Raw genomic sequence first — 11903 nt, 5'->3', positions numbered from 1 at the left:
GCTACTTTTCTAACAGGAACAACAGAAGAGGAAGCTCAGTGCTGTGTGAGCATGAATATCACGGACTTATTTGTATTTCATCCACTGACCAAAAGGCAACTCGGCCCAATACAAAGATGAGATGATTCTTCACATTTCCATACAAATAAGAAATACAGTGGCTGATGAAAATTGTGTAGGCTCAAAAGAAACTGGACAAAGAAGAGATAAATCTGATAGAGGTGTAACCAGCAATGAAGACCTTGAATCTTTCTCAAAAAGTTAATGAGCTGCAACCCACAAAACCATAATGCTCCACTGAAGCAGCACTGCCTGCACACTGTCTGTCACAGTCACCTGTCCCTCAGCAGCCACTACTGGCTCATGTCCCAACCACTTGTGGCTGTGCAGACCCCTGTGACCCACAGCACACTTCCTAGCATCTCTGGCTATTGCCAAGGAGAGAACTATTGCCCTTCATATATATACATCGGCAACAACATGGATGTATTTTAGCCCTTCAGCAGTAAGAAACAGAAAAAAAATCTAGTAAGAAATCTTCAAGTAACAGCAAGAAGAGTTGTTTAAAGAATTACTTAAACAGATTTTATTCTCATTTCCAGCAGTTTTTTTTTTCTCCTTCCAGCATTTGAGGTCCAGAAAATACATTATGTGAAAACAACCTCCCACTGAGTAGCTGAGCAGTAGTCTGCTGGTCCAAAGTATCTAGAATCTTATTCACTTCAATTTTGAATCTGCTTTGATATGTCAATCTTTAAATAAAGCCATACAAACAGAAACCACCCAAACAAAAACAAAAAACCCCAAACACGAAAAGCTTTCTGCAGTAATTTTGTGTATTTTTATACTTCATTAATATACATACATGTAAGAGCTTAATGATTTGACTAAGGAGAATGCAGAATTAGTCCTAACATTTGACTCCTTTAACAAAATAAACCATCAATATTTGCAGTGTCTCACATGGACTCTTCTCCTGACACATAAAAGAAGAAGTAACTGTAAGTCTTCCTATGAACAATGATTAAAAGGTTCACCAGCAGAGCTGACCAGAAGAAAGCCACACATTTCTGCATTTGCACTGTGATGTAATTGCTCTGCCTGCAAAACCTCGAAACCTAACAGATGTTCTGCAGCACTTATTTGAATGAAACAAACCCCGAGAAGGCTTTCTAAAAAACAGTCACATTCATGGGTGTCACCGGTTTGTTCACACTAATATGAACTCTCAAGCTAAAATGCTAAGTTTGTTTAAATGTGGGTACTGCTATTGCCTTCTGCCAACAAGATAACACAAGTGCCATTTACGTCTACTAAACGTTTTTGTGTTCAGTAAAGAAAGGTCTAGGAGGTCTTCTCAAGAAAAAAAAATTGCAGAAAAACATCCACCTTGTTACTACCACATTGCTTTGCTGAAGATACTTGATACGTGGCAAGGAGAAGTCAGAGAGATGGTAATACAGAAATGTGCTTAAAAACCTATTAGAGGCTGTATCAGCAAGGCAGTTTGTTTATACCAAAAGAAAAGAAAAAAGGCTTTCTCATGTTGAAGGTCCTGTGGCTATAGATGTATGAAAAGGTGCCCAGTTAGTAAAAAGAAATAAAAAAATAAAAAATAGTGTGGTGACAAGCCACCTGCATGTCTCATATGTGGACCAGAAAGTTCTGGGAAGCAGAAAGGCTGATCATGTCACAGTAAGTGCTAATACAATTCTCTACTTGCTCCTGGTCTGCACTCCATTTAGACAACAGGTGTATCAGAAATGCATGTCACGTTTTTATCTCTTGTAAATACTGCTGGACCTGCAAGAGAACAGCGAGAAGTACAAGTAACTGATACCATAACTACAAACACCAATGGCTAAAAATAAGCCTTCAATCTGACAGGCTACATACCATCTGAATGTTTGGCCTCCTGTTTTTTTTCTCATTCAGACACTGATCAGCAAGTGAATACATCTTATGAACTGAAGCTGCATCCCAGTCACTCATCTTTACATCAACATAATCCTCTATTGTCGCCTCCTCATCCTCAATTTCATCCTTGATACTTAACTACAAGAGAGTTGCAACCAATGAGCAGAGAATACCGTAAGCATCTGAAGATCATAGATTCCACACAAACACTTTCACAACTTGCTTTTCACTTCTCTTCATTTTTCTCTATCACTTTTCTAGACAAAGAATTACAATGGTTGGGTAGCAGAATTATTCATCAGTATCTACCAAAACAACTTACAAGACTATAGTGTGTAATAAAAACTTGTCAGTTTTTGAAGCTAAGGATGCCATATTGTCTCACACTGCCCACTCCTTGTGCTCCCAAAAGGACATTAGAATAAACGGGTACCAATCAAATCAGAATCTAAAATGGAGTATAAAGTCTACCTTGTGAAAAAAAAAGAAGCCTGCTTTTAAAAAGAAGATAAAGAAAGAAGGAAAGAGAAAAGCTCAAGGATTGTATCTGACGAGGATTTGAGTTCTCCAAGGTCATCACAGTTTAGAAGGATAAATATTATGCCACTCCAGAAGATACAGCTTAGAGAAAGGACTCTATTAATAGTACACACGTATTCCTAAAGCTGTGTATGTGTAAGAGGGTGATCAGCTATCCAATGGTGTGGAACAAAACCAAACCAAAACTCAGTGCTATTTCATACCTAGTAAACAACTAAGTCTCTATATGGAAAATCCTGGATTAAGCAACTTGAAATTTAAACTAAATGAAAGGCTAAATTAAGAGAAAGTTTATAAAATTTTTAATTGGAAAGAGTAAGCTCAGAGATAGAGTTTCCAAATTAGCAGGCTGAATTTCTAATTGAATATTAAAACCAAAACATCCCCAAATAGCCCTTACATTTCCAACTTCCCTAGGGCCAAAAACCAAGGTACTTGCAAATAACTAGGAAAGTTGAAGAGGATGGAAAATGATGCAGGGCTAGTAAGAAGCATGAAGAATCAACTGAGATGCATACTTTCAAATGTTCTGGTGAAAGAGGAACTATCAGGGTATCTGGTAAAACAAGGGTATGCTAGTAAAGCAAAATAGCATTGCAACAAGAAACAGTATCAGAACAAGGAGAAATACAATACAGATTGGAAGGAGATGACCGTGGGCACTGGACACTTTCCTATCAGCTAAGAGAAAATTTACATAACTATTCATTAAGAGATGTAATTTGCTTGTCTCACCACCTGTTAACTGACGACTATTTTATATGAAATGATCCTGGAGGGAGGAAGAAAGCAGAAAAATAAAAATACCAGTAACTGTGGCTCCCGGTTTTCATCTACTGGTGGCAAACCTGTTATTACTTCTAGTAAGACCTAGAAGAAAAAAAATAAATCAGAAGAGAATACATTAATCCTCAACGTAGAGACTGTTCAAAGAATCAGAAGAGGAACATGATCCTCAGCCTTTCACACAAATGCTCACAGGATCAGTAGCTGTCCCACTGCACAGCCCACTACACAACTGATTGCTTTTGTTGTCCCAGGCCTTCTTGTCACCATCTGCTATTAGCAGCGGTGTTTGGCACCTTTCCACATCCTACAACTGTGGTGCCTCTAAACAAGATGGAAGAATTTCCCAGATACTCAGATACAGTATTTGGCCTACATCCCCATGGAACTAAAGGCCACAAAGAAGGGAGTGGATTCATTTCTCTCCCAGATAGCAAGCAGTTGTTTGGGTTTTTCTGACTGGATATTCAGTACTCAGCGTTCAGTCAAATCCCACACTGACACCTTCCATTTGGTGATGAAACTCACTCTGGATTGTTTTCTTTAACATTTTCAATCACCTCTGTGTGAAATACTATAGAAGAAGTAGAAATCTTTTATGTTAATTTAAGCTTGCTAGAAGTTGAAATGTTATTTTTCTCTGGTCTTCCACGCACAAATTCACATTTTAAGATAAGCACAGCAAGCATTAGCAGGTGCAACATTTTAATCAACATACTCAAATGCTTTTAAACCACTCAAAGAGTAGAAACACTATTTAAGTGCACATGCACAGGGAGTAGGAGAAATAATAGATCAAAGTGGATTGCTTAATTTCAAACACTCTTGATTTTGTACCCTTCTATCAACGTTACATCAATCAATACAAAAATGCAATCGCATACAGCTCCCCTCATTCTACTTACTACCCCAAAGCTGAAGATATCAGATTTAGGAGTTATTTCTCCTCGCAGAGCTTCAGGTGCCATATAGGCTGCTGTTCCCACAACTCTGTCTGTCATGATGGTTCGCGTGAACGTTACTGATGCTCTTGCAAGTCCAAAGTCGGAAATTTTGGGCACGTACGTCTCAGTCAATAAGATATTTGCACTGGTGAAGAGGGGAGAAAAATGAAAAGAGTTTTCCAAAACAGTATCTGGATTTTAATACAGACTAATAAGTCTTTAGTAACCAAATGCAAACTGCTATTCTGAGTGTTTCTAGGAATAACAGATAACCCCAACAAAACACAAAAGAAAAACACAGCAAAAATGAGTACCGGAGCATGCTGGAATTCTTAACCATTAGACCTCTACTCAGAACTAATAAAAGCTGGCTTTAATGGTTTATACCTATTATCTAATGAAATGTCAACTGTTACAAATTCCAGAGTCAAATGATTATCAATACTTGTATTCTCCTGAAAGAGAAACAATACTGCTTAATGCTGGAACAATCTATGTGCTGTGTTTCTCTTTATCTCCAGCTTTCTACTGGTCTTACAGAAAATCTAACAGTGAAAATGCAAGAAGTTGCAAAATGGAATTGAAGCGAAAGAAAAACAAAGCCAAATTCCATCCTGTAATACAACCAACTCACAGCAGTTAGAAAAGTAGAGCAGCATAAGGTAAGAAAACGCGTTCCTTCCAGGCACTGCCCATGTCCTGATGCTTAAGCAGGAAAGAAAGAAGAAACACGAGTTGTCAAAGCAGCAAGTACCTTTTATGGGTGAGCTGAAGCAAAAACTACTTCCTCACAGAATGGAAGTTCACAAAACCTATACAGCCTACATTTAGCAGAGATGTCAGAAGCCAGAAAGCCACTGAAACATTCATCCATGACACCCAACCCATCGGTTGCTCCTTGTCAACCTACAAAAGAAGTGGGGTATCTGTATCTAGGCATTTTCTTGAAACATTTTGACTGCTTTGTCATAGCAAAAAAAACCAAAACAATACAAAAAACAACCAAAACATCAATCTTGCTGTAACAAATAAGTGGGCATACATCAACCTTAAACATCCTTAAGCTTCATAAACCTGATTTCAGACATTTTAATCTCTTCATATTAAATAGCAGGAAATAAAGGAGGCACTCAGAAATACTCTAGGAAAAAAAAAAAAAGACAGTGGGTTTTGATCTGAAAAACTCCCAGTTTTAAAAGTCCCAATGTTCTGTGACAGCAGCTCTTTTGTTAGCAGCAATTGCAAAAGAACAGAACTCCTACGCCCCTTTGCAGCACTCAGATAACATTTGAAAGTAACAGATTACAACAGTCTCATAATTATCTTTAGAAGCCTGTGTAGTCATGTCCTTGTGGCACAGACAAGATTATGGTGGTGGATAGCACTTGCAGAAAGGATTGCGTCCTTGAATAAAGCATTGAATCTTTCAGTCTGTTTTCTCTAACAGACTTTAAAAGGGTACAGCAACAAAAAAAGCACCCAGTGTCATAGCTTTTACCTTTTAATGTCTCTGTGAATATGATTATTGTCATGCAAAAAGTTGATGCCACTGGCAGTACCTTGAGCAATTTCACACCTTGTATTCCAAGAAATTGGTGGAGTGCCATCCTTGAATAAGAATGGAGAAAGGAAAGCATGAATGTGAAAATCCAAAGTATATTTTTTCAAAGTATAACACAAACAAACAAAAAAAACAACAACAAAAACAATCCAGAACAATTACTTGCTACGTTTTATGGCTTTCAAGTAATTACTTTTAAAAAGATAAATGGTATAGATCTCTCAATTTACATTTGCTGAGATATAGGCATTTGTCACCTTTAGCTCTCTTCCCCACATTCTGCATTAGAGTAATTCACCCAGTGCAAAACAGTTTACATTTAGCTCTGACGATAAAAGATAAGCTGCACTGCAAAGAACTACCTGCACCTACGCACACATTGTGCTTTCTATCAGCACTTCTTAATCCTGTCATAGCATCCTGCTGCCTCCCTAGCTCCTCAAAGCCCAGGCAAGAAGCAGATGACATAAGCAGGAGTTAGCAAATTCACAGTGACTCCTGCTTTATCAGCAGGAACACAGAGTCAGTATACACATTCATCATGCATTTTACCTTACCAGATGAAGACTCCTTCTGAATTTATATTGTAAATTTGTACCTTTGTTTTCTACTTTAGCTTTCAGTTACCACTATTCCTCTCAGCTCACTCACTGCTAATGGTCAGCAAGTGGATGGATGAACATTTCTGTACACACCCCTATTGAGGACAATTTCTACAACTTTCACTGACTAACACAAACTGATGTGGACATTCAGCTGACTGTTTTGCATCACTCTAACAAGTGGCAACTAGCCCTTTCACCAAACAAAGTCACTGATTTCTTACGAAAGGCCAGGGCCACAAGATACGTCATTTGATTAAATCAGATGAAAGCACTGTTTTACACAAAATATTAATTTTAAAAAGCACACCCTGTTCCTTTGAGCACTTCCAAAAGAGACATGCAGACTATGAACATCATGTTACAGCTACTATCACAAGGGCATTGTGCAAAGGGCAATTTTACAACACAAAATCTAGGAACAAGCAGGGAACAAGTCAATGTCTGATGTAGGAACAGTGCAGCACCCTCTGCTCGTAGCAAGTCTGCAGCATAGCATGGACTTCAGGATACTGGCATATTACATTATACTGCTACTCCGCTTTAACTAAGCAACACTGGGCCAAAAACATCTGTATACCATGTTACTGGAAGATTAAGTATTATCATACATGTCTTACTTCTAGAACTCAGCAGTAGCAGAATACTGCTTGGCCACTACAGTTCCAAAGATATTTCAAAAATAGCTCCACTTAACAAAGATTTTACTTACCAGACAAGCAAGTCTGTCAAGCAGCGAACCATTGGGCATGTATTCATACACCAAACAGGGCTGAGCACCATCACTTGAGAAACCAAGCAATTCTACTAGATTTTCATGTTTACACCTAAAGCAAAACAATTCCATTCAGAGATGCTCTGCAAATCTCCTAACATTTGTGATCCCCAATCCCACACTCCAGCCTCTCACTCACAGGTACCAGCCATGTTTCTGCAGCAGTACTTACACGTAAACTGCTTCTGATATGCATGAAACATTCTCACTTAAGCTGGAAATTTAAGTTACACTGATAAAACAAAAAATAGGGACCACAGTGACTAAGGTGTTATCTGCCAACTTAAGACTCTCAGAAAATGTTACAGTGACATTTATGGTCCTGTACTTACTTTGCCATAATTTCTATTTCTTGATCAAATTGCTGTTTCAAATCCTGTGCACTCACATCAACCACCTACAAAGAGAGTACTTGACATCAATATTGCTGGATGTATTAAAATGCATGATTGCTCACAAAAAAATTAAATTGTAAGCCTTTTTTTTAGTTAGTTACACATAACAACTGCTTAATTGTTTATCAGATTTTTTTTTTTTTGTCTTTGAGTTCAGTTTAAAAAAAAGTATCAGAACATGATTTTTAGTTTTTTGTATCACGTAGCATCATATTATTGGAGTAATCAATACAGTTTCAGCAGTCACCAAGTTACCATAGCAGGCTTGGCTTAGACCCTTAAGACTATCTGATTCCAACCCCCTGCCCTGGGCAGGGCTGCCACTCACCAGACCAGGCTGCCCAGGGTCCCATCCAACCTGGCCTTGAGCACCTCCAGGGATGGGGCACCCAAAGGCTCCCTGGGCAGCTTGTGCCAATGCCTCACCTCCCTCACAGCAAAGAATTTATTCTGATCTAAACCCACCCTCGTCCTATCACTACATGCACATGTAAAAAGTCCCTCTTCAGCTTTCCTTATGCCCTCTTCAGGTACAAGAATGTCACTATATAATATCCTCAAAGCCTTCCCTTCTCCAAGCTGAATAAGGCCAGCTCCCTTAGTCTGTCTTCATAGGAGAGGTGTTCCATCTCTCTGATGCTGATCATCTCTGTGGCCCCCTCAGACCCACTCCAACAGACCCACATCCTATTGCTGGGCAGCCCAGATCTGGATGCAGCACTGCAGGAGGGGCTCACAGAAGCAGTGGAGGAATACAGTCACGTTCCTCACACTGCTAGTTACTCTTCTTATGATGCAGCCCAGGACACAGTCGGCTCTCCAGGCTGTGAGTGCAGATTGGCAGTTTATGCTGTGGTTCAACCAGAACCCTTCTCCTCAGGGCTGCTATCAATTCATTTTATATCCAGCCTGTATCTGTGTATTTTATTTCACTGCAGTTTTCTATTAATAGCGCTCACTAGTTATAAAATATGTTATTCACAGAAAACAGCTATTACAAAGACTAAAATTATATGGTAATGCCTATCTCCCAAAGCACACTGCCACAGAAATTAGAAGGGAAACCTCTTCTGCCCTTCTTGTGGTGCAGGGGGAAGAGGGGAACAAAGGGAGCACCCAGCTCCTTCTAAGGACTGTCTGAGCTACTGCAAGAACTATGGAAATGCAAAATTTCACCTCTGGTCACTGTGACAGCTCACACCACCCACAGGACTACAGGACAGTGTTCTTGAACCCAACCCATATTTAACATGGTGATACTTTCTGGAAATGTATTACTCAACTCTTCATAGATGATCAAGTCTATACTATCAAGAACAAAGTTATTAACTGGAAAAATGCTGAGGACAACTCACAGCAGCAAGTTTCTTGACAGCCACATTTCTGCCATTGATGTAGCCTTTGAACACAATGCCAAAGCCACCTTCCCCCAGCTTATTTCCTCCAGCTGATTCTGGTCGTTCATCAAAATTATTTGTAACACTTTCCAAGTCGTGAAAGCGAAAATTGTGGAAATCTAGAAGACACAATTGACATTTAGCACAGAACCACATTTTCACTCAAATAGCAAGTGTATTAAATAGATCCTCTACTTGCCACAACACAAATCTTGACACATTGGAACCTTATTTTCAGAGATGATGAAGATACCACTAAAAAAAATGCAAATACATACATGTAATCAGCTATGCATAACTTTCTTCTCAGATAGTGTGTAGCAGCCTTCTGACCATATACATACATTTTAATTAATGCCCATAATACAGGTAAAATAAACTAAACATGAAGCAGATCACAGAGAAAGCCAAACACTGTGTCAGATGTAAAGATATATACACCACGTTTCTGGCAACAAAAGTTGAAATGCAGTGGACAAATTATATTCTAGATTACTTTCTTCAGTCAACTTTTTTCCAAATTTCTTAGTCATTTCTGATAACTAAAATCCAAATTCAAAGCATAAAGTGCAAAACAGTCTACAAAATCAGTACTGAAAGAAAGTAACAGAATTACATATAGAATAAACCAAATTACAATTTCAAAGCAGCACAGTATTACAGGTGTTGGAAGAGACCTCTGGAGTTCATCTAGTCCAACCCTCTGCTAAAGTGGGTTCCCTACAGTCGACTGCTCAGGAGAGCATCCAGATGGGTATTGAACAACTCCTGAGAAGGAGACTCCACAACCTCTCCCCAGTTTTTCCCCATATTCAGATGGAACTTATTGTGTTCCTGTTTGTGCCCACTGCTCCTTTTCTGTCACCATACACAGCCAAAAAGAGCCCAGCTCCACATGCTCAAGAGCTGCCCATTAGATACTTAGAAGGACTGATAAGATCCCTTCTTAGTCTTCTCCAGACTGAACAGGCATCTCAGCCTTTCCTCATAAGGAAGACACTTCAGGCCCTTCAAAGGGCCTTTTTGGCCCTTTGCTAGACTATCTCTAGAAGTTTCCTGTCTTTCTTGAAGTAGGGAGCCCAGAACTGGACACAGTGTTCCAGATGTGGCCTTACCAGGACAGAGTAGAGGGGGAGAATCCTCTCCCTCCACTGCTGGCCACACTTTGTAACATGCCCCAGGATACCACTGGCCTTTTTGGCCACAAGGGTACACTGCTGGCTCATGGCCAACCTGCCGTCCATCAGAACATGCTGGTCCATCTCTGCAGAGCTCCTTTCCAGCAGTGCAGCCCCTAACCTGTACAGATTCATGTGGTTATTCATCCCCAGGTGCAGGACTCTACACTTACCCACTAGTGTGGCTACATAATATCTCATTTTCTGGTGTCTTATTTGCATAGGCTGTATTCACGGTCACAGAGAACAAGATTGAAAAGCAAAAAAGCACAAAGACACAAATAGTCATTACTCCAATGCATCCCTAGGACTTATTTCACACAGGTGAAGGTCAGATCAGCAAAAAACATTTTAACAAACTAAGCACCCACCTGTGTTACTAGACTGCGCGTTGCTGTTTTCTTGGCTTAAACATGGAGGGACTGAAGGTTGCTTCTCTGTATTCTGAGACAAAACAGGCTTTACAGATGTTACTTCTTTTTCCTGTATAGGCTGTTGCTTCTCATGTACAGGCAAAGTTTCCTGTGAAGAAAGAGGTAATGTAACTTCTTGTGCCATCCCGACAGCTTCTGAAAATGGAATTTAGAAAAAATGTTACCAGATTAGAAATCAGAGAACATAAATAACATTATGCCAGTGTTTACTAAGGTTATATTCTTCCACCACATGTAAACTGTAGGGCTTTTATTTAAACTTGGAAAATTGTAGTCCACTTCATTAAAACTCTTATTGTAAATAATGTAAGATATATCCTCTTTTGATTATTTTCACCTAACCTTTTCTGATTGTCCAGTTACTGTGAAGGTCACCAGCATCATACAGATACGGGAACACAGCACAGAATACATACAGGTGACAGTTACCTGGAAGCAAAAGACTTGCTGGTGCCAGAAACTGGTTCCTAATCAGCAGATCCACAAGGTCACCAACTGTACAATTTGTTGTTCCCCAGTCATAAAGCAATTCACATGTGGGACTCTTTCCCATCTGCACAAATGCTTCAAATCTCCTTAAAAAGAAAAAATAACGCTATCTTTGAAAAGAAAAGTAACATGGAGAACCACAAAGAAGGGAGCGTGATTAACGGTAAATAAAAAGACACAAAATTCACCATGTAATGAATGGTACTTCAGCAGTACAGGAGAAGTACTGCTACATACAGACATACAGAAAACACAACTACAACTCCCCATACACAAAATAACACCAAACAAATGCAGACTTGGGTAAAAGTACACATTCTACATTTGTCCACAGCAAATAGCCTGTGGAGCTTATTCAGATTTCCTCAGTCAGTTCTCTGTGGCTCTCATAGAACCGTTTGAGTTGGAATGGACTCTCATAGACCATCCACAGACCTGCCCTGCCCTGAACAGGGACACCCACGGCCAGAGCAGGCTGCTCAGCGCCATGCCCAGCCTGACACCGAATGTCTCCGCGGATGAGACGTCTCCCCTCATTACGTCTGACACCATTTCCCCTCGTCCTATCACCACAGACCCCGCTGAAGAGCCGGTCCCCTCCTTTCTCACAGCCCCTTCGGACACCGACAGGCTGTCCTCAGATCTCCCCGCAGCCTTCTCCTCTCCAGGCTGAACAGCCGCAGCTCTCTCAGCCTGGCAAGACAAGTCTCGCTTATGTCAAAAGCAAACTAGAGAGGAACTACGAGAGTTCCGTCAGGAAGCACCGTGTGAGATATGTTCTGAGCACTGCTGTGCACGCAGGCTGCCCAGGCACACGCGTTAGACACAGGGATGCCAATCCAGCAGCAGTGAACGCGGTTACGTCACGGGACGGCCACGCCAGAC

At 40.2% G+C, this 11903-nt stretch overlaps 1 protein-coding gene across 4 annotated transcripts in view; it reads right to left on the bottom strand.

Annotated features, from left to right (window-relative positions):
- Positions 1-558: 558 nt before the first annotated feature.
- The window catches only part of IRAK4 (interleukin 1 receptor associated kinase 4), an 11648-nt gene continuing 303 nt past the window's right edge, over positions 559-11903 (bottom strand). The window contains exons 1-11 of one of the 4 annotated variants that reach the window (XM_042872721.1): positions 11207-11892; positions 10959-11104; positions 10467-10664; positions 8876-9036; positions 7458-7522; positions 7063-7177; positions 5686-5795; positions 4149-4332; positions 3265-3327; positions 1897-2055; positions 559-1803 (exon numbers count right to left, since the gene is read on the bottom strand). In XM_042872721.1, the coding sequence (XP_042728655.1) occupies positions 1771-1803; positions 1897-2055; positions 3265-3327; positions 4149-4332; positions 5686-5795; positions 7063-7177; positions 7458-7522; positions 8876-9036; positions 10467-10664; positions 10959-11082 (1212 nt within the window). In that variant the 5' untranslated portion in view covers positions 11083-11104; positions 11207-11892 and the 3' untranslated portion in view covers positions 559-1770. Of the gene's footprint in view, positions 1804-1896; positions 2056-3264; positions 3328-4148; positions 4333-5685; positions 5796-7062; positions 7178-7457; positions 7523-8875; positions 9037-10466; positions 10665-10958; positions 11105-11206; positions 11893-11903 lie in introns of those variants that run through there. The other 3 variants (XM_042872722.1, XM_042872724.1, XM_042872723.1) reach the window with 3 other exon arrangements.

This window comes from Lagopus leucura, unplaced genomic scaffold, assembly GCF_019238085.1.
Source record: "Lagopus leucura isolate 7727_CA_CO unplaced genomic scaffold, USGS_WTPT01 Super-Scaffold_100008, whole genome shotgun sequence".
NCBI lineage: Eukaryota > Metazoa > Chordata > Aves > Galliformes > Phasianidae > Lagopus > Lagopus leucura.
Note: the sequence above shows the minus strand (reverse complement) of the source record. Positions and strands in the feature narration are given on the sequence as shown.